Source organism: Microcebus murinus, chromosome 12 (assembly GCF_040939455.1).
Source record: "Microcebus murinus isolate Inina chromosome 12, M.murinus_Inina_mat1.0, whole genome shotgun sequence".
Taxonomy (NCBI): Eukaryota; Metazoa; Chordata; class Mammalia; order Primates; family Cheirogaleidae; genus Microcebus; species Microcebus murinus.
This window is the reverse complement of record NC_134115.1, coordinates 52,280,699-52,302,366: the sequence shown is the minus strand read 5'-3', so window position 1 is coordinate 52,302,366 and position 21,668 is coordinate 52,280,699. Positions and strand designations below refer to the sequence as shown.

General features: G+C 42.7%; 1 protein-coding gene across 1 annotated transcript in view; it reads left to right on the top strand.

Annotated features, from left to right (window-relative positions):
• The window catches only part of MOB3B (MOB kinase activator 3B), a 176,016-nt gene that overhangs the window by 139,363 nt on the left and 14,985 nt on the right, over positions 1-21,668 (top strand). Inside the window, exon 3 of the mRNA XM_012764390.2 lies at positions 4,387-4,589. Coding sequence (XP_012619844.1) covers positions 4,387-4,589 — 203 coding nt within the window. The remainder of the gene's footprint in view (positions 1-4,386; positions 4,590-21,668) is intronic.

The following is a 21,668-nucleotide window of genomic DNA, read 5'->3' as shown; positions in this document are numbered from 1 at the left end:
CTATGGGGTTTTTCCTTCCCTCAAATAGGAGATGATGGGTTCACATCTTGCCTAAATAAGACCACTGCTCTTTTCTGTTTCAATGTTGATTGATGACAATATTCCTGCCTCACCTGTGCCAGGTGCTTTTCAAGGTAGAGTCAAAGTATAAAATAGCCCCTTGGTTCAGGGGAACTTAGAGCAATACAAGACATAAGTATGAGAAACTTGTAGAAAATAATGTAAGGTAGAATATACATACCCCGGTGCTTAATTGAGTACCTACAACTCTATGTTCTGTGCAAGTTCAGAGTTGGTATATTAATACCAAGACTGCCCTCCTGAAAATAAATAGGTGGGAAGAATTTAGTCTCAAAGTATGTTATCAAGAACATTTGTCAGTGGTGTACTAAAACTAGCTGTTCACAATGGAATGCTTACTATCTGCAAGGCATTGAGTAAAGCCTTTTAAATACTTACATGTTTAATCCTCACAACAACCTAAGCTACAGATAACAGTATGCCCCTGTTGCTTTAGGGGTGGGGAAACCCCTAGTCTCTCTTAGACTAAGTCATTTGCATATGGCTACATTGTTTTGTTTTGTTTTATAAGAGGGGTGGTCTTGGTCTGTTGGGGAGGCTGGAGGGCCGTGACACAAACATAGCTCACTGCAGCCTCGAAGTCCAGGGCTCAAAATATCCTCCCACCTCAGCCTCCTGAGTAGCTGAGATTACAGGTACACACCACCATGCCTTGCTACTTTTGCTTCCATTGTTTTAGAAACAGGGTCTCACTATGTTGCCCAAGCTGGTCTCAAACTCCTGACCTCAAGCGGTCCTCCTGCTCAGCCTCCCACGTTGCTGGGATTCTAGGTGTGAGCCACCATGCCTCACTGGCTACAGTCGTAATAGGTGGTAAAGCCAGAAATGAAACCTGGGAACTGTGATTGCAGCCTCTGTGCTTTAAACCAATAGATATTATGGGCAAAGGGGAATCCAGAGTTAAGCAGTACTTTTTGCTGTAGTATTCTTAGGTCATTTGCTATGCTTGGGTATATTATAAACCTCTATGAAAGCAACATTTTTGCAAATATATTTGACCTCACAACCCTTTCTTTTTGGCCAAGGATCTCCCAGGATTAGTGATTTTTTAAAACACATCCTGGGAAATACCAAAGTGGAAGGTCCAAAATGTCTTATATACTCGAGAGAGGCAGAAGAAGCAAGAGGATGGGCTTGGTTATGGCCCTGATGCTGGGGCAGTTATGCCCTGTGGACCGCACAGCCTGCCCTCCACCCAGACCCAGCCATGCACAGCTCCACGGACAGGCTGCCGTCGTAACTAGCAGGTGTCCGTGTGAGGTGATCCAGCAGCCTTTCATTCTTCCTACTGCCAAACTGGATTCATTTAAAACAAACAAACGTTTTTCGAGCTCCTTCTACAAGTGAGCCAAGTGCAGCTCATGAAATGGTGTTCTTGTCCTTGTTCCCTGGCACCGTGGAGCCCTGAATAACAGGATGTGGAAGAAAGAACCTGAGTGTTGGAGTCAAATCTCTACTCTGCCTCCTTAAAAGGAGGCCTGGGGCAAATGCTTGAAGCTAAGCCTCAGTTTCCTTTTTTAAAAAAACTGAAATAATAATACCCACTATTCAGGGTGTCCCAGTAATTAAATGACACTACACATGCACATTTCAGCCTTTACTCAGGATTCTCTTTTCTTTGGCTATTTTATGGAGATTGGATACTTCTCTGCAGCACCATGAAGGAAAAAAATCAGTTTTTATGAACTGGCCCCTTTGGAGCCTGTCAGGAAAGGGCGTGGATGGGCGGGCTGAGTCCTGCCCTATCTTGCTGCTGTGAGGCCAGTTACACAGAATGAAAGTTCAGAGTCTACCAAAGGGGTGCACATGCAGGTCCTCTGCATCTGAAGGGACACTCTCTTCCGTTTCCCACTTTCTGAAGGTTTATTTAAAACACACACACAAGTCGGAACATCTGGAAGGCAGAGGAGAAAGGGAGGAAAGGACTGACATAGTATACAAACTATAGAATTGGCCCCGAACCATCAACAGATAAATGAATGTCCCAAATGCCTGTAGCTTTCCTTTTCTTAACCCTGTGTTCTGTGACCTGGGGTTTTATCCCAGGCTCAGAAGAGACCCCCAACGGGGCTCCTGGGACTCCCAGAGTCAGCCTTGGGTGACTGTGGTGTATGCTGAGCAAGTTTTGACTTGAACCGTTTGCAGCTTTTGCTTTTGAAGAACGAATGACATATGAGGGAGGGAATGGTGAAGAGACAGGCCTGGCTCAGCAGCCAAGAGATTCTAAGTTCAGGGTCCTTCCTCCCTGAGGAGTTCAGGTGGGAAATAACAAAAGTCGATCTTAGTCCCCAAGTTCCCATTAAGTGCCAGGCACAGCACAGATGCTATTTTAAGGGCACTACATAGTAATAATGTTTATTGATTTTATAATAGAGTGATGAAGTAACGTCCCTATACAGGTAGTAAGTAGTAGGACTAGGATTTTAAACGAGTTACAGAACTCCCCTTCTGAAGGGCATGCACCTATCTCAGAGGGGATCCCGTTGCTGCTGGGACTCAGGCTTCTTCAGCGACTCCAGACCCGCTCCCAGCCTGGCAGCAGTGGCTCTGGCCCCATTTCAGCAGAGAAAACAGCACGTATGCCCTGTGAGTGGCTGCGCTCCACCTTCTCTCGTGCTCTACCTCGCCCTCACCCCCAAATCCCAGCATCTGTTGCCCAGACAGTCAGCTGTCAAGCTGTGCTGGAGTCTCTCCCTGGGTTCATTCGATATGTTGCCACTTTGTTTTTGAAAAAAAGTCATATTGGTGCCAGGACCCCAGGGAATCCGATCCTGTCACTGCCGCCTGCCAGACACGGTCTGTCTCTCTTATCCTGCCTTGGGGGTCCCAGGTGATCCCTTTACAGAGTGTTTCTCACCAGACAGCTGCCACCGGGTCCCTGTGAAGGAAGGACAGCAAAGCTCCAGGCATCCTAAGGACCTTGAGCATGCCCTGAACACAGCTCTGCAATTCTGCTGAAAGGCCGGTGGTCATGTCCACCTTTTCTAGATAAGGGTAATTATTTTCCTCATAACAACAGCTAGATGCTGCCAGACCTCACCTTGCAGGGAGAAGGGGGGACATCTCAGTTAGCTCTCGTCATGCCCTAGGCACTGTAGGAGGATCTTACGCATGTTAACACCGTCCTAGCCAGGCAAGGAAGGCCTTATCGTGTCCCCTCACTTACAGATGAGAAACCAGAAGTTAAATAACTCGCCCACAGTCGTGCAGCTGGCAAAGGAGCAAAGTGGGAATTCAAACAAAGTCTGTTTAATGTAATACCCCGTTATAACACGTCACCACTTAAGGACAGGGTCAATAACAAGAGTTTCAGCAGTGCTTGAGAGGGGGAAAGGAAGTGGGCTTGCGATTCTGTCATGTATTGCTTTGACCAAGCTGGGAGTAGTGATCATCAGGCGTGAAATCCAAGTGACTCCTCTGGCCACTCACACTTTCTGTTATGAAAAACATAAGCCCCAACACATACCTTCTTCCTACAGATGAAGGGCGGTAAGTGTGATGCGAAGTATCTATGACAGTTATTGAATTTGCCCACCTCAGAAACAGTGTACCTTGGGAAAAGTTTTAGATCAGAATTTGCAAACTGTAGCTTGCAGGCTGAATCTAAGCTAGAGAGCTGTTTTGTTTTGACCCATGGTGGTATTTTTTTTTTTCCTTTTAAGAGATGGGGGGTCTCACTTTGTTGCCCAGGCTGGCGTGCAATGGCACAATCATAGCTCACTGTAGCCTCAAACTCCTGGGCCCAAGTGATCCTCCTATCTCAGCCTCCCAAGTGGCTTGGGACTACAGGCACATGCCACCACACCTAGCTAACTTTTAAAAAATTTTTTGTAGAAATGGGGTCTCGCTACATTGCTCAGGCTGGTCTTGAACTCCTGGGCTCAAGCTATCCTCAGGCCTCGACCTCCCAAGGTGCTGGGATTACAGGCATGAACCTCTATGCCCAGCCCTGTGGTATTTTTTTAAAACTTAAAATTAATTACTAACATTTAAAAAGTATAACAGATTCACATAGGACCCCAGATTCTTAATTATCTTGAAAAATCAGGAGCTTCAACAACCCTGGGCCTCCATTTCCACATGGTCACTGTTGGCTGGAGTCACACAGCAACTGCTCCCCTTGACAGGGAGGTAGGAAGATATTTTCCAGTATTTTCCTGCCTCCTCCACTCCCGATGACTCCTGTGACAGGGGTGCCAGTCTCCCTGTAGCACCACCCTCCTGCTACCAGTTTTCAATATTAGAGGTAAGAGGAAAATGAGCTTTACCATCATGAGTTCATTCCCTTTTTCTCTCTCTCTCTAGGTGTTCCCTTCCCAAGGAACTTCCTTCAGATCTGCAAGAAGATCTTGTGCCGCCTTTTCCGGGTCTTTGTCCATGTCTACATCCACCACTTCGACCGCGTCATTGTGATGGGTGCAGAGGCCCATGTCAACACCTGCTACAAACACTTCTATTACTTCGTCACAGAGATGAACCTCATAGACCGCAAGGAGCTAGAGCCCTTGGTAAGTGGCACTGCACAGTAATGGTACCCGAGCCAGCCCTCAGGAGCTCAGCCATTTGTCACAGTGCATCGCCAGGTCCCCAGGAATGTTCACTAATGGCTAAATGTTAGCTAAGGACCAGGAGATGCCAAGGTGTCCATTGCCACCAAATCAATGTCTTGGATTGCTCTCCCAGAGGTGGCAGAAGGTAGTGGGAATATAATGGTTTGGGCCAGAGGGAGGAGCTTTAATTCTTAGCTCCAAAATCATTCACCTATTTATTTAATCTCTTAAATGGGCATCTTTGATTTCTCATGTCATCTATCACACTGTTAATCAAAGATGATCAGAAACGCTTCTTTAGTCAATAAATAAATATTTAGCAGCTGCTATATACCAGTTTCTAGGCATACAAAGTCAAGTAAAGCTACCTTTGAGTAGCCTTTACTCCAGAGATAGAGACAGAAGTAAGCCCTAAATAAGAATATAGCCTCATAGGGATTTGCTTTTCATGTTGAGTCTCCTGCAATGCAGTTTTAATGGGATACATTAGAATCCAGAAATATTTGATAGAAAACTTCAGTATCATTTAAGTGAATGGGGACTACCTTTATATTCTTCATAAGCTATTTTTACAGTTGGACTTAATCTGTGCTCTAGAAGTCAAGAACCCCTAAAAACCTCATTAACTTTTGTAACACATGCTATCTCAATGTGGACACTTTCATCACAGCTATTTCTAGTTCACTCTGTTGAGTGTGTGTGTGTTATATCCAGAGTATACAAGGTGGCAGTTTTGCTCAGTATAGCTGACAGCACAACTACATTTCACCCAAGTCCATTTGCATGGTGGCCAGAGTGCTGGGGCCAGGCTATCCTCTTTTCTTAACTTGTACCCTTTTCTCTTCAGGTATATATTTTAAAATGCAGGTTTTATTATTATTTAGGTATGGCGAAGCCAGCAGATCAGAAATGACTGTCGTTGAAAAGACAGTTGGGTATCCTCACACATCCTAAGAGAAAGGGTCATGCTGTACTCTTGGGGCCACACGGGAAGGCAGTAGGGTCAGTCAGAAGCCAGAGGGCGCAGGGGAAACACAGCCAAGAACCTTTATTGTGGCTTTTGTGAGAAGGAAGCAGGCCAGGCAGGGTAAGCAGACTTGAGGTTGACAAGTTTGAATAATCTCAACGGACTCTGGGGCATAGGGCCTGTCCCTAGTTGTCTGGTACCCAGCCCTGGGGTGGTTAGTGTGAGGCCTTAATGGAGAAGGTGGTTGGGGATATGGGCTGTAAAAATTTGTTGGTTTATGTTGGTTGGTGTGTAAGCAGCCTGAGCGTGAATTGTTTACCATCTCTAGGAATTGGCTAGCTCTGGGGGGAAGAAGTTTCTCCAGGGTCAACAAGGGCCCTTTGATGTTAAAGAACCAAAGTACAAAAAAATAAAAGACACGTTTTATATGGTACCTGTATCTGGCAAAGATTAGTGAATTTTATATATCACTGTTAGAGTTTCTCAACTTGAAATCTATCATTGTGCTATGAGACTACATGGCAAAAAAATATTTTTCTTTGCATCACTCAGTAGTTCTAGAACAAAGCAAGACCTTTTGGGTACAGTTGAGATGTCTCATTGGCTAAAGAACAGTGAATTTCCTTCATTTTCTTTCACAAGAGCTTTCTAGAAAGCTGTCAGGGGCAGGAACTGAGTTGTCTATGAACACAGTTGAACAACAAGTATGGAAAAAGGCTAAAACTCATTGACGGTTAAATTTTGTTAGTTTGTCCTTTATAAAGGCTGTTGTGGGTAAACAGCCACTAAAAGAAGATAAGGTTGTGCAAACAGCTCAAAGGAGTTAAAAGACTGGAAACAGTTGATAAAGTTAATTTCAGAAAATGTCAAGGACAAAGGAAAGAGTGGACAGGAGCTGTGTAAATGACAGAAGGAGGGGAGAAACTACTAAGACCTCCTAGATTTTGTTCTGCTTCTGAGGGTTTTAGTTTCACTGTCTTTGGTGGGCATGTTCAGCTGGAGGGAAAATACCTTCCCCAGAAGCCGGCCAGAAAGAAGAGACTCTGTGTGTACTGTTGGCTTCACTGAGCTAAAGGAGCAAAAACATCAAATGGATAGAGCTGAAAGTCACTTTCTCCTTTATGCACAGAAGCATAAAGACAACATTGTAGAATAAAGCTGAGTGTAAGTTAACAAGCAGAGAAAGCCTTTCTTTGCCATTAAAAAACCCTTGTTATTTTCTATAACTGAACAAGAGCTCTGGCAATTCTAGCACCTGGCAGTGCCAGGAGCTGACTTGAAGTCTCGGAGTCACAGAAAGGCCCTGAACAAGCCAATATTCTAAATAAGAGCCTCTTTAGGGTCCTAGGAGAAAAACTATGATTAGAATAACCAGGAATTATTAACAGTGTAAATAAGAAAGAAAGATATACGTTGCCCCTCCCCAAGCTTATATTTCTTTAAAACTTTCTTGAAACATTATCCTTTCTACATTTGTGTTTTGTTAATTATAATTATGGGGAAATTAATTTTAATGCTTTTAAATATTAATACATTGTCATAATGATTGGTTGTCTAAAATTATGCATTTGCTTTCACACAAAAAAATCCTATAAAATAACAGAAATACATATTGAGAATGTTCGTGAGGATAATAATTGTATAATATCTATCAGGCTCTGGATACTTAGTACATCCAGTGTCCACTAAGAGTGGATTGTTTATTGCTTGTGGATTGTTATTGATGAATGAGAGTTTTCATTTCAATAATTGACAGTGCTAGAATACCCAACTTCTCATACTGTTGCAATGCACCTATTAAAATCAGGCATGGCACATCAAATACTTTTATTTGATTTGCATATATTAAGTACCCTATATATGCAAAGCAAGTTGCTCAGATATTCTGTGTGCATAAGAAAGATATGCTTTTGAGAAATTTACAATGCAGTCTGAAAAGTATAAAATAATGAATGTCACCCACCTCTGGCCCTGAAAGATGACGAAGGATTCAGGCATTTGGCTTCTCATTCTAGTTGTACATTCCTTAGAATCTAATGTGGCTGGGGCCAGAAGGGCAGCATTTGTACAGCCAGATTCCCTTAGAACATTGGCATTCCCAGAGTTCTCACACTATTGATGGGACATTCTTGCTGTCATGCCTTGGTATTCCACAGTGTAGAACTTGGAGACCCCACCTCATATTTCCCTCTGCCATGCTCCCACCATGCACAGCCGTACATCTCTGGCTGCTTTTATCTGATGTTGACTGGGCATCCACCACACATGCTGCATGGAGAATCCATCCAGCACCCCACAAGGGTAGGAGGTTCACTATCATACAGTGCATAAGGCGAGGATCATGCTCTCTAGGTTCTAACCCTGGATGCTTCATTTACTAACTTGCAACCTTGAGCAAGATACATGGCTTTCCAAAGCATCATTTTCCTCATTCATAAAATGGGTATGATAATAGAGTTGTAAAAATTAAATGGGTTAGTCACATGGTAAGTGCTTAAGAAATGTTAGCTGTTAAAGAAGATAAAATGATGTACAGTAGCTGGCCCATAGTTAGTGGAAGTACCCTAATTCTCCCTTCCCTAGCTCCCACACATCTTTTCTAGCTTAGTGATTGATCCCTTTGGTAGCCTAATAGCAGATATGGTTCATTTGTATCAGTTGCTCCCAGGACATTGTCAACTCTGTGAGGGCTGGGAGTGTACAGGGCATATGCCTGCATTCCCTAGGTGCCTAGTACATAATAAATGCTTAATATGTTTTTGAATTGGCAGGAGCATTTTATGGATGTTGCACCTCCACTCAAAGGGATTACACACTGGTCGTTCTTTCCTTAGTACCATCCTCATCTCAGAACATGCCTGCAGACCTCGACTTATCCCTTCCCATATTGGAAATAATGCTTCATCCTATCGGATTAGCAATAGAGATTAAAAGCAAAATAAGGTGCAGAGTAGTGAAGGGATGCATTGTAAGCTTGAGGCCTGACAGAGAAAGATGGGGCCCCAACTCTCAGTCATTCTCCATTCCAGATTGCAGGTAGATCACCCGGGAGATGTTCAGTGCTCCCACACTGCCTTTGTGTCCTGGTGTGCCAGGTGTAGAGTGACCAACTCCCTGTTTAGCATTGAAAGTCTCATGTCCTGGGAAAACCCTTGGTCCTGGGAAAACTGGGATGGGTGGTCACCCTATCAGGCCTCTGAGTTAGAATAAAATTTGAAATTCAGAAGCTGGGAAGAGGTCACCCTGGCCAGCCCAGTGAAGGCCAGCATTTCCGTCCACACCCAGGGCTTGCCTCATGACTCTCATTGGGACTTGCTGGTCAGCCCCTGCGGCCAGCAGCCTGGGAACTCAGGGAAACACATGCCATTCCATTTGGTCTCCCCCAGGGAGGGCAAGGCTAGCGTACTGACAGACACAGACATGACAAATCATCCATTTCTCATGTAAATACAACAGCTGAAGATGACTTGAACTCAAGCAAGATTGCAGTTGGAGGAAACAAGCCCCAAAACGATGCTGTTAATTAGAAAATGGTCCAGGCCCTGATTGAACACGCAGGCTGCTGTTGGCCCTGGGCTGCCCGGGAGTCAGCTGACAGAATTGAGCTAATGAGAATTATCATTAGCAAGCACAAATAGCCAGCTCTGTTTTGTTGGCCTTTCAGTAAAAACAAAAGCAGAGGGCTGTTAGTTAGCAGTGCAGTAGCTGTGAATGAACAGCTGATTAGGACAGGGGGAGGAGAGAGATTGCTCACCCTAATGAACCCTGCTGACCCCTGGGTGACCTTGGTCCAGGGCCTTCCCTTTCTTTCTCCACGGCTCCATTTCCATATTTCTATCAGCGAAGGTGATTATACCATCACCTACCTTGTAGGGATGCTGCTGTGAAACCAAAGGTTGCCACAGGGCTCTTCTGGTACCTTATAGCAGGACACTTGGCCCATAGGAGCTCTTCAGCTGAGCCAGTATTTCTCAGTAGGAGCCCACACACACCTGCATCACAGTCTCCTGGAATGGTATTTTAAACATGCATGCTTGGACCTCACCCCAGACACATAGAATCGGAATTATTGAGGTTAGTGCCTGGTACCAAGTACCCTCAGTCTGCACCTCAAACTTTAATATGCTCATGAGTCACCTGGGGATCTTGCAACAATGCAAGTTTTGCTTCGATGTGTCTGAGACAGTGGGGGTCCAGAGCATTCATTTTGCTCCCAGTTGATCCTGATGCTGCTGGTTCCCAGACCACATTATGAGGGGAAGGACCTTAGGTGACAATTACCCTCAAATTTGAAAATGACTGTTTTTAGCACTTCGTCTCTTCTCCTCTACAATTGGGAGTTAGCTCCATAAAGTGGGAAAGTAAAGCAAAGGGGAAAAATCTAAGGATCAGTGTTTGCCAAGAGTACTCCTGAAAATCAGTGAAAACAGACTTCTTTCCTTGGTCAAATGAGTTTACAAAATGCTACATCATCTCCACCCTGGAAGACTCATAATGTACAATAGCAGATTAAAGGACTTGAAGGTATCGGTAAAGAAACTGGTTTGGAATTTGCATAGCCCTGCCAATTTTAACTACGTTTGGCTACTAGGCTTTTTTTTTTTCCTTTTGTTATCACTCATTAACATCTCATAGAGAGCATGGTCCATGCAACACACTCTGGGTAGCACTGCTCATCTTTGTGATGTGTCTGTAGGGTTTGAGTTTTCCCTCTTCCCCTCACCTGGCCCCAACCACACACCCACCGCTACTGCCTGGTATGAGGAAGAGAAGACAGAGAGGGAGATGGGAGGGAAGCGAAACTCCAAAAAGCCCAGGCCTGTTCATTCGAGCTCCTCAGTCCTCCTACCTCACTGTACAACAGCCCGTTGTGGAGTTCCTACTATGTGCGAGGCACACAAGCATCTTCAAGAAATACTCACTAGCTCCATTTCTTGAGTTCTAGAGATTTCATTACTGCCCCCGTACATAGACTATTTCATCTCCTCTCACTTGTCACCATTACTTCAAGCAGGTGTGGCGGGCGGTTTCTCAACATCTGAACCACGTTCCTCTCCATCCCCTCATGTCTGCCATTTTGTCACACCAAAGCCCCACCCCCCAGTGTGTTGGTGCCTCTTGGCTAATGACTGAGGTTCACATTAGGTTTCAGCATCAAAAGTATCACTTTAAAAATGGGTGCTTTTTAGGACAATTTGAGGATCAAACATTTGAGGTCCAAAGATTTAGAAAGCCTTGTTTCATAAAGGGGCAGCCACAAGCCCATCCAGGCCCCAGCATATACTGACCTCGTGTTCCTCTTAGCAGTGGCCAGGCCACACCTGTTCCTCCCTTGGAGATGCTCAGGTGTGCGCCAGAGCCAAGGTTGGCCTGCAGTGGCAAGATCAGGTTAGGACTGTGGGAAAAACAGCACAGCCTCTTGCATAAGCCAGAGCTGCTCCCTAAAATAGCCAGCAACGAAGAGCCATTGTGGGGCTTTTGAAAGGACCTTTTCTTTTGAAACATCATCTGTACAAAGGCCTCTGAGCTGTTTCTTGTCAAGCAGGTCCCTTGAATTTCAGCCAAATGGCTTGGACAGCCGTTGTAGAAGAAAGAGCTTTCTGCCTTCAAGTCTGACAGTTTGGCCTTTACAATGACGCTTCCATTATTATGTTACCACATTAGTTGTCTAACCTGGCCAACAGATGAAATAGCTCTGGGCCTCAGTTTCCCCACCTGTGAATGAGATCATCTCTAGAATCCCCCCAGCTTGACTTACTTGGATTATGATCTTTGACATGGTGTATCACCAGCCTTGTCACCCTTCATCCAAGGTGACCCTCTCTCTTTGCTTGGAGAGGTCTTCATAGATTAAAGCCCACCATGGCTGCAGAGGAGGGTGTACTTAGCACAGAGAGTAGCTGGAGTTTACATTCATGGGACTTTGTCAATTCAGATAGTGTGCGTGCACGTGTGTGTGTGTGTGTGTGTGTGTGTGTGTGTGTGTGTGTGTGTGTGTGTGTGTGTGTTCGTTTAAGGAGGCATCAGCTGTTGCTGGTGGTTCAGGGTAACCCAAATGCCCAGAGATGAGTGGGAGAGCCTGCCAGAAATCATTTTAGGAGCTTTGGCAGGCATATTCTAAAGTGTCAATTTGAAAAATAGCAAAGAAGTGTGTGATTATTTTCAATGAATTGCATTGTGCTTGGGTAACTGGGAATGTGGCAGAAACAGCCACATGTCTCTGCCAGTCCTAATTTATTCATCCCTTGTTGATGTCTAGAGAGCTTTTGCTTCTGGTTTATAGGATATTAAGCAGTTGTTTTTTACGTTGGGGGGAGGTTGTTTGTTTTTAACTTTTAATTCAATCAGAGGTAAGATGTGGTCTGATTTATTTCAGGGCCTAAAATATGATCAATTAGAGTTAAAGATGACACCCTTGGGAAAATTGTCAGCATGTGATATTAAGTAATAGAAGCAGGATTCGAAACTGTATTGTGGAATCACTAATCATTCGTCCATAGATGAGAAAGGAAATACAGCAAAAAATATAAACAGTGGTTGTTTTTTGATGTAATTATGAATAATGCTTCTTTTTTGTGTATACCTTTTGGGGTTTTATAAGTTTTCTATCACAAACATGAATCACTTTTATAATTAGAAAAATGAAACCATATGCTTTAAAGGGCCTCGTCAACAAAGACTAAAGCTTCACAGAACCAGTGGCCTGTGTGCCTAGGACCGAGGACTGTGAGTTTCTCTACCCTATCTCTGGCCATACCCTCTGCCTCCCATTTTATAGAGCTGCAGGTGACAGAGATGCTCAAAGGAGCAAGCTGGTGGCCATGCCAACCTCATTGTCACTGCAGTTGGGAGGTTGATGTGTATGGTCAACTTGGACTTGAACAATTAAGTTTTCTCTGAACATGAGGAATTCCTCCTGGAATGGGAAACTAAGCACCGAAGTGATATTATCTTTTATTATATGTGTATATTGTTAGTTCTGAAGCCTCTTGTCGTACGTGGGCAAATCTCAGTGATTCTAAAGCAGATGACGAAGTCTGTGGATGACCCACAAGGAACCCATCCAGCTTTGCAGGGACAGGCATTTGTCAGGCATCTCACTGGGGTGGAAAGGGCTCCATGATACTGACTACAGGTTTTAGTTGCAGTTTTTCCCTTTCAGATTCCTCTACTTAACTTGACCTGGAGAAATTCTCATTTTTGCTTTTTTCCAATTTCAAGTTTTAAATAAAGAACAAAAGGGATTTGTTGAAAAGAGATTAATCCATACCATAGAATTATCTCTACACAGTTTATTAAACCTAACTGTAAATGTATGTATAATAACTACAAATCATTTTTAGCTGAAACTACAGTGTGGAACTAGAGTTAATTCCAGTCCCTTCTCACTAAAATACTAGCAAAACCCAAGACAAGAAGTGACTAAGGATGATGTCTCTGCTCTAGTCTCAATCAGATTCTTGTTTTATGATTTTTTCTTCTTTTATCTCCCATCCTGGGGGTCCACCCCCATCCTGGTTCATAATACCCCATATGTCTACTGGTCCTTCCTTTGCCCGGGTTGATACTCTAATTCAATAAAATTCTAAGTGTTTAGCCATTTGGTTTAAATTTTAGAGTAGAGAGTCTTAAAAAACTAATAATATATTTATAAAACTCTTATTTCCAATTTGCTATTGCATCTAATTCTCACATGTGGGATTATCTTACAGTTCTGCAGGTACACCCCCTATGGCAGCGTGGGAATGCCTAGAATTACATGCCACACTAATGCCTTACAATTATGTGGCTTCTCTCTTGACCTTGCTGGATGAGAATGGCTTATAGGCCACCTCTGATTTGGGCTGGAAGATAGTAGGCCACTTGGTAAACATTTATTATCTGATGACTATGTGCTGAAAATTGAAGCACATAGTCTTCAAGGAATTAACTAGAAGTTTTCCTCCTTCCTTGTCATTATTTACTGTGGCATCTCCCACTGTATTTTGTTTTTGTTTTTGTTTTTTAAGAATTTTAATTCTAAGGGATGTCAAATGGTATTAGGAGAAAAGGGAGTTCCATGATCAAATAATTATGGGATCCAGTGAGTTAATAAAGCTATTCCAGTTTATTTAATACACTAACATGCATTCTAACTCTCAAAGCCAGGGAGAATGTGCAGCATTTATTTGATCAGAGAATCTTTTACTACACAGCATTTTGTGGGTCTAAGGCTCTTTGAAATACTCCTTGGGAAACACTGACTATACAGTCTTAAACGATCTACTTTCTGTATTTTAAGTTAGTCTTCTCTAGCTCCTGAGTGTCTGTTAATAAGCATTTTTTTGAAAACCTACTGTATGTCAGACACTATGCTGAGCACCAGAATAACAGTCAAAAAAAGATACATCTCCACTCTTTAAGAAGTTCACAGTTATAAAGAATGAAAGCCTTCAACCCATTACTTAGGGCTGCACCATCTAATACAGTAGCTACTAGCCTCCTGTGGCTATTTAAATTAGCTAGAATTAAATGAAAATAAAAACTAGTTTCTTAATCTTACAAGCCACATGTCAATTGCTCAAAAGTCACTCATGTCTAGTGGCTGTTGTGTTGGGTACCACAGAAACTGAACATTTTCATCATCATGGAACATTCTATCAGACACCACTATAACCTATCCGAGGCTCTATCCTCCAGAGTTACTTCCTACCATACACTTTTAACACCTCTCCTACCACCAGTGACTGCCAGATATGTTCAAAATTGCCTCCATACTACTTCAACAAGGCGTTTTCACTTTCCCCTTTAAGCCCCTACTATGATTTGCTTCTCTTTGCTAAAGCCACTTCTCCTCCACTTTATAGATGAAGAATAGATAAAACTCAAAACTATCATCTGCTCAACATTTCTCCCTAGATTGCACATCAGAACCTCTATCTCAGGGAGCTGCTCTGTATTTTAGGAGTGCTGTGGGTCTCTGGGGTGCCAAATCATAATTGTAGGTTTTTTGGGGTTTTTGTTTTACAGTGCTCTTCAGTGTTGCAAATTGCTGCAGGATGTCAATCACAGCAGGGATTAATTCATCTTCATACGCATTTATATGAAAATGTAAATAGCCAGCATGGCTGGATGCCCATAAACAAGCCTGCCAATTCTTGGCTGCTATGTGTACTCTAGACTAGTTCAAATTTCCCAGCCAGATAAGAGTAGATTATTTGGCTCCAAAAAATGTCAAATGAGCATTAACCTGGGATTTGAATGAAGGAAGGTTTTACTTATTGAAATATAACACTGTGTCGCCTGTCACCACCCACCTTGTCCCACAACAATAAAAGCATGAAGATAAGATTACAAGCATTCCCTAGCCTAGGGACTTATATGGTCACTTGTGTGGTTTTAGGAGCACCTCTTCCTATGAAATAATTTTATACATAAAGGCCAGATATACAAACCACCAGCAAAGCTAGTTAAGCCATAATGTAGTACTGGAACATAGCACTAACCAGTATTAGCTCCACCATGTGTGTGCTAATAAACACAATAAATAATTATATTATTAATAAAATATTAATAAATCCTATTGCATTGTGAATCTGAGTGTAACTGGACCAATAAATAAAAATAAATGCATGCAGGTAGATCTGGATGAAGAAAAACATATGTGGACTGTGCCAAAGGGAATTTCCCAGAGTTCCTTGAATAGACCATGTCCTCTCATCTCCAGGGCATTGTATATCCAAGTCTCTTGGCCTCTGTGTCCTCCTAAATCCTGGTCATCTAAACATCTTGCAGGTCTCGGCTTAATTGTCCCTCCCTCAGAGACAATTACCCTTTACTCTACATGTTAATTAGGTCCCTACTGGCTGCTTCCAGAACACCCTGATCCCAGAGAGGGCAACCAAGCTGGAAGCCGCCATATCTTTTACGGACTAGTGTCAGAAGAGATAAGCCATCCCTTCCTCCATTTTCTATTCATTACAAGTGAATTATCATCTATGGTCACACCACCGTGAGCATCCCTGATTGCATCTGATCTTGGAAGCTAAGCAGGGTCAGGCCAGGTGAGTATTTGGATGGGAGAAGAGGATTACTAAGTCCAGCCCACACTCAAGGGGAATTAAGCTCCATCTCTTTGTACACACACACACACACACACACATTTATTTATATACACACACACATTTATTTATTTATATACACGCACACACATATATATACACATACATACACACATTTTTTTCATTCATTCATTCCAGTGAAGCTATCTTTCAAAACCTTCATCTTCCCTCCCCTTTTATCTAGTGAGTAGACAATTTTTAAATTGCTGAAATGTGCCTTCCTTTCCCCCCTGAATTTCCCTTCTCCCATTTTCTACATCCTACAGCTCAAGTCTACAACCTCCCCAAACCATTCATTGCACCGGAAGTCCCCTGCTTCAGCGAAAACTCCATCACCTAAGTGTGGTTTCTTCCTCTTTCCCTTCCTTGAAAGAGCCAGTCAAGCCAACTGTCTCCACTTTCTCACTTCCCTTTCAATTCACAGTGACCTGCCTTCTATCACTCTGGAAACCTGCTCTTTCTACTGAAGTACAGTCATGTGTCCCTTAACAATGGCGATACATTCTGAGAGATGTATTCTTAGGCTATTGCCTCATTGTGTAAACGTCATAGAGTGTACTCACAAAAACCTAGATAGTACAGCCTACTATACATTATATGGTATAGCCTATTGCTCCTAGGCTACAAGCCTGCACACCATGTGGCTGTATTGAATACTGTAGGCACAGTGGTATTTGTGTATCTAAACATATCCAAACATAGAAAAGGTACCATAAATGTACAGTATAAAAGATAAAAAATGGTACACTTGTACAGGGCACTTACCATGAATGGATCTTGCAGGACTGGGGTTGCTTTGGGTGAGTGAGTGAGTGGTGAGTGAATGTGAAGGCCTCAGACATTACTGTATACTACTGTAGACTTTAGAAACAGTGTACACTTAGGCTACACTAAATTTATAAATTTTAAATTTTTTTTAAGTTTTTGACTCTTTTGTAATAACACTTAACTTTAAACAAACACATTGTACAGCCGAACCTAAATAATTTCTTTCTTTATATACTTATTCTATAAGTCTTTTTCTATTTTTGAAAAGTTTTTTTTTTCTTTTTAAATTTTTTTCTTAAATACTAAGACACAAGTACACACATTAGCCTAGGCCCACACAGGGTGAGGATCATCAAGATCACTGTACACCTTTTCCCACCAGAAGGTCTTCAGGGACAGTAACAGGAGGAGTGTAACAATGCCTCCTGGAATAGCTCCTAAAGTACCTGCCTGAGGCTATTTTACAGTTAACTTTTTTTTTTTAATAAATAGAAGGAGTGCTCTAAAATAATGACAAAAGGTATAACAAATAAAGCATATTTATCAAGTATTATGTACACACATAATTGTATGTGCTAGACTTTTATATGACTGGCAGTGCAGTAGGTTTGTTTACACCAATGTCACTACAAACATGTGAGTGGTACGTTGTGCTAAGATGTTATGATGGCTGACACTCCTAGGTGATAGGAATTGTTCGGCTCCGTTGCATATATGGTGCATCCAAAACGTTGTTATGCTGAAGCATCCTGCAGCCCTTGTGTACTTACTTCTGGTACAGATAAGAAACTTTAATATTATTCACTAACAATTCATGCTTAGGGATAGATCTTAAAAACATTGTGCTGAGCAAAGAAATCAGACACAAAAAATACATACTGTTTGATTCCATTTATATCAATTCTAAAAAAAGTCTGAATTAATCCAGAGTGTCAGATCAATAGTTGGTTGGCTGGGGCCAAGGGTGGGGTGAGGGGACTGACTGCAAAAGGTCTGGAGAGAATGTTCAGAGATGACAGAAATATTTTTATCTTAATTGTAGTGGTAGTTACATGGGAGCAGATATATGTCAAAATTCATCAAACTGTGCATGTAACTAGAAGCATTTTATTGAAGATAAATATAAAATAAATATAAAATACATAAATATATTACAACAAATTTTATTTTAAAAGTATTCTTGATAAATACATCCAACATATTTTAAAAATAACTTCAGTAATTCACAAGAACAATGTTTGACAGGTCTTTGCTGAAACCTTTTGTTTTCCTTGCAGCCTGGGTGGTTAACAAGACAAAATGAAAAGAAAAGTAGCAACTTGTCTCTAACAGCCAATTAGAATATCTGCATTTTCAGTTAGTTACAATAACAAAAATAATTCATGTCACAGAGAAAGACCTGAGGAACCCACTGCCAGGGAAATGTTCTATGTCATTCAGTGACAATCTCGTGTGTGTGTGTGTGTGTGTGTGTGTGTGTGTGTGTGTGTGTGTGTGTGTGTGTATTAGAGCTAATATAAACAGATATGATAAAACAAATAGATGGCAGGCTCCATAGCAGCTGGATGAGATTCTTCAGGGGGTGCATAAACTGTTTTGAGGGATCAGCAGACACTGATCATCTCCCAGCCCTCTGTCCAGCCCTAACGGATGCCATGAATGAGGATTGTGTCTCCCCAGCTTGTGTCCTAAGTCCTCACCCATGCCAGCTGTTCCAGGTGTGCAAGCGGTGATTGCAGGTGGGGCTCTCCCTCCCCTCTGCAATCAGTTATAAATGGCTATAAACCATTCTGCTGCACATCACCTGGGGAGGTTCCAGAGCATGTACCAATTCTCAGGCCCCATCTCAGACCTATTAAATCAGAATCTCCAAGGGCAGGGCCCAGGCAAAGTAAAGCTCTCCAGATGCTTCTCATGTGGCACCAGTGAGATTGAGCCTGGTGCTTCTCAAACTTTTTCCTCCATAAGAGCATCTGGCCTCGGGAAGGACATAGATGCATGGGCTTTACTACAGGAAATTCTGGGTCAGTAGGTCTGGGATGGGGCCCTTGGATCTGCATTGTTAATAAGCTCGCAGGTAATTCTGATGCAGGTGGTCCAGGAATCACACTTTGAAACTAATGCCAGCGATTCCTACATTTCTGGGTGGGATTGGAGTTCAACAAGATGCCTGGCTTGAGAGTGGCCCCTTCGCCTTGGTTTTTAGACTTGGCATCTAGACTCCCTTTTGTTTTCCTAAGTTCAGGCTTACTTCTGCCTACCCTAACCCGTCCCCCAGAATTAACTGTATACCCAGCAGTCTGTCTAGACCATATAGTGTTTTTTTCACATTCTGCTGGCAGCTAGAAGCCCATCCCCTAAGACTATACTTCTTCATCTTGGCACCTCACCTGTGTGAGAGCCCCTGTCACACAAACCTTAGTAACGCCAGGGCACTGTGCTCCAGGCACATGGCTAGGTGCTGGGGATACAGTGACAAGCCAGGCGTGGACCTCAGCATGAGCCCTCTTATCCTTGCAGACATATGAATGGTCTTAATTTTCGCACTGGCAAAATGAGTGGATATAGCCAAGATCAGTGGTTTCCAAACCTGGGTCCTTTGCACACAGATTCTGTATTGTGCTGAGTGGAGCCAGAGCCCAGTTCTGGGACCTCACCTCCTCTTCAGAAAGAGCTGCCACATCCCTCTGGTTAATGGTGTCTGTGTAAGACTATGGTTTCTGTGCTAAAATAAGTTTTAAATCCATTGGATTAGAAAGGTTTTTATTCCCTCCCATTCTGGCATTTTGTGGATCCAGAATGGCATAGATTGTCTGTGCCTTTCCTTTTACTTCATTTATTGCTAATAGTATAATTTTAAAACAGATTTATGAAAGAGATTTGTTTCTATGTCTTTAAATACTTTAGCATAGAAGAAATTTAAATGGCCTATAATAACTGTATTTTTTTCATCTGCTTTGTTGAGCTTTTGAAGATATAATAGGGAAAATTTTGAGGTGAAGCTATGAGCCAGGTGCTATAGGAAATATGTTTATGTATTACCTCATGTAATCCACACACGATTCTGTGAGATACATACTATTTTGATCTCCATTTTAGAGAGGAGGAAAATCAGACAAGGAGGTAAAGTAATGTCCAATGTCACACAGCTCTGTGAAGCCAGGAATTGAACACAGTCTGACTCCAGAACTCAGATGCAGCCTGTTTTAATCCATTGGAGCTGCTATAACAAAATACCTTAGACTGGGTAGTTTATAAACAACAGAAATTTGTGTCTCACAGTTCTGGGGGCTAGAAAGTCCTAGATCAAGGTTCCAGGCTATTTGGTATATGGTGAGGGCTTGCTTAAAAAGGTGCCTTCTTGCTGTGTCCTCAGGTGGCTAAAGGCCAAGGGAGCTTTCTCGAGTCTCTTGTAAGGGCACTGACCCCATTCATGAGGGTGAAGCCTTCCTGACTTTGCCATTTCCCAAAAGGCCCCACCTCTTAATGCTATTACTTTGGGTATTAAGTTCCAACATATGAATTTGGGTGACAGCAACATTCAAAGCATAGCATGGTCTCTGCTGAGGAAAGTCATGTAGGGTGCATTTTTGCTCAGGGACATACTTACTCAAATGGATTCTGATGATCTACAGCAGCTAGATGATTTCCAAGGGGCTCCAGCCCTGGGAGCTCCAGTTCTATCCCTCCCTCAGCAGTGCCTGGCTGTCAGTCACTTCAGCTACTCAAGCCCGTGAAATATACATAACACACATTGTTGAGTGGCCCCAATGAGACAACAGCTTGGAAAGAGCCAATGCTAAGTGTTGGGGGTTAACTGGAAAGGTACGACCCCTGCCCTCAAGGAGTTTAATGTCTATAGATCAGAATACCCAAGCCCCAAACCTCCACAGGCCAGGCAGGTAACAAGCATGAGTTAGCAGGCAGGTAGTGAGAAACAGGAAGCTGTGGGAGCAACCTCCGTGCACCTTCAGCTGGCAGTTTCAGCATGGGCTTAGAGGTCCAGAGTTTCCAAATCAAAAGAAACCAGAACTCCAACATTTTAGGTGACCACTCCAGTATGTTAAATGGTGGCAACTAGTTAGAGCAGTTCTTGTATTTTATTTTATTAATTTTATTTTTAAATCTAGAGACCTAACAAACCCTTTCTGGGTGTGCAATTTGCTTAGAGGCCATCCCTTTGCACTCAGAGCCTGTTCTGGCCCATTACCACCTGGCAACACATCTACATTTATGGGGTTATTTTTAGAGGTTTCCCTTGTCATGAAAGCCCAAAGCTTCCAAGCATATGAAGCGAAGTGTTTGTGTGTGTGTTGGGGGAAGGGACCTATAGGGTTTGGATGAGGAAGGCAAGACAATGGTTATTTGATGGGGTTGGTGTCAGCTTCACACCATGTGGCTGTGTGCTGGGTCACCACTGCCGGTCTGCAGTAGCTGCATTGCTGCAGGCACAGAGAGACACAGCATGGCTGTTCCTTTGTCACTGGCTTCACTTGACACGACCAGTGTCATCACCAGTTGGGATTTCGATTGTTGACCCCGTCGCAGCCAGGCCTGGGCTATAAGCAGCTGTTGTTATCGTATGTGCTTACTCCAAACAGTGGAGCCTTCAGAAACCCCCACCATGCACCACCTCTGCTCCGGGAACTGGTGGGAAGTGTCAGAGTGCTCACAGCACGTGCCCAAGGGAATTACTTTATCTTATTCATCTTTGAAAAACATTGGCAAATAGGAATCAAATAAGACATTAGGTCACATCCACATCCAGCTTTAATTTTATGGCCTAATGATTGAAGAGGAAGAGTTTTCATTAAGGTTGGCACTCCTGCCTATATCTAAATTCCGTTTTTAATTTAAGGTTTCTATTGTGGTTTTTCTCTTTCTTTGGAACTCTCTTTCCCCCATGGCTACAACAGCCTTTGTACATACATCGCAGAGGAATCTTAATAGGTGCTCAGTGGGTGTGATTTTTTCCCTTTGGTGTCGCTGGTGTAAGATGTTGGAGTTATTATATAAGAGGTTCTCAGACATAGTTACCCTATTTTGGTTTCTTTTGCTGGTCTGAGGGTACTTGGCATTTTGCATTAATAGAGATTATTCTATTTGGAAGAATTCTTGTAAACCTTTTTATTTTTAATACCTCAATAACAGAGGGAATTGAATTAGTTAGGCATGAATGTTTTCTTGAAAACACATATACAC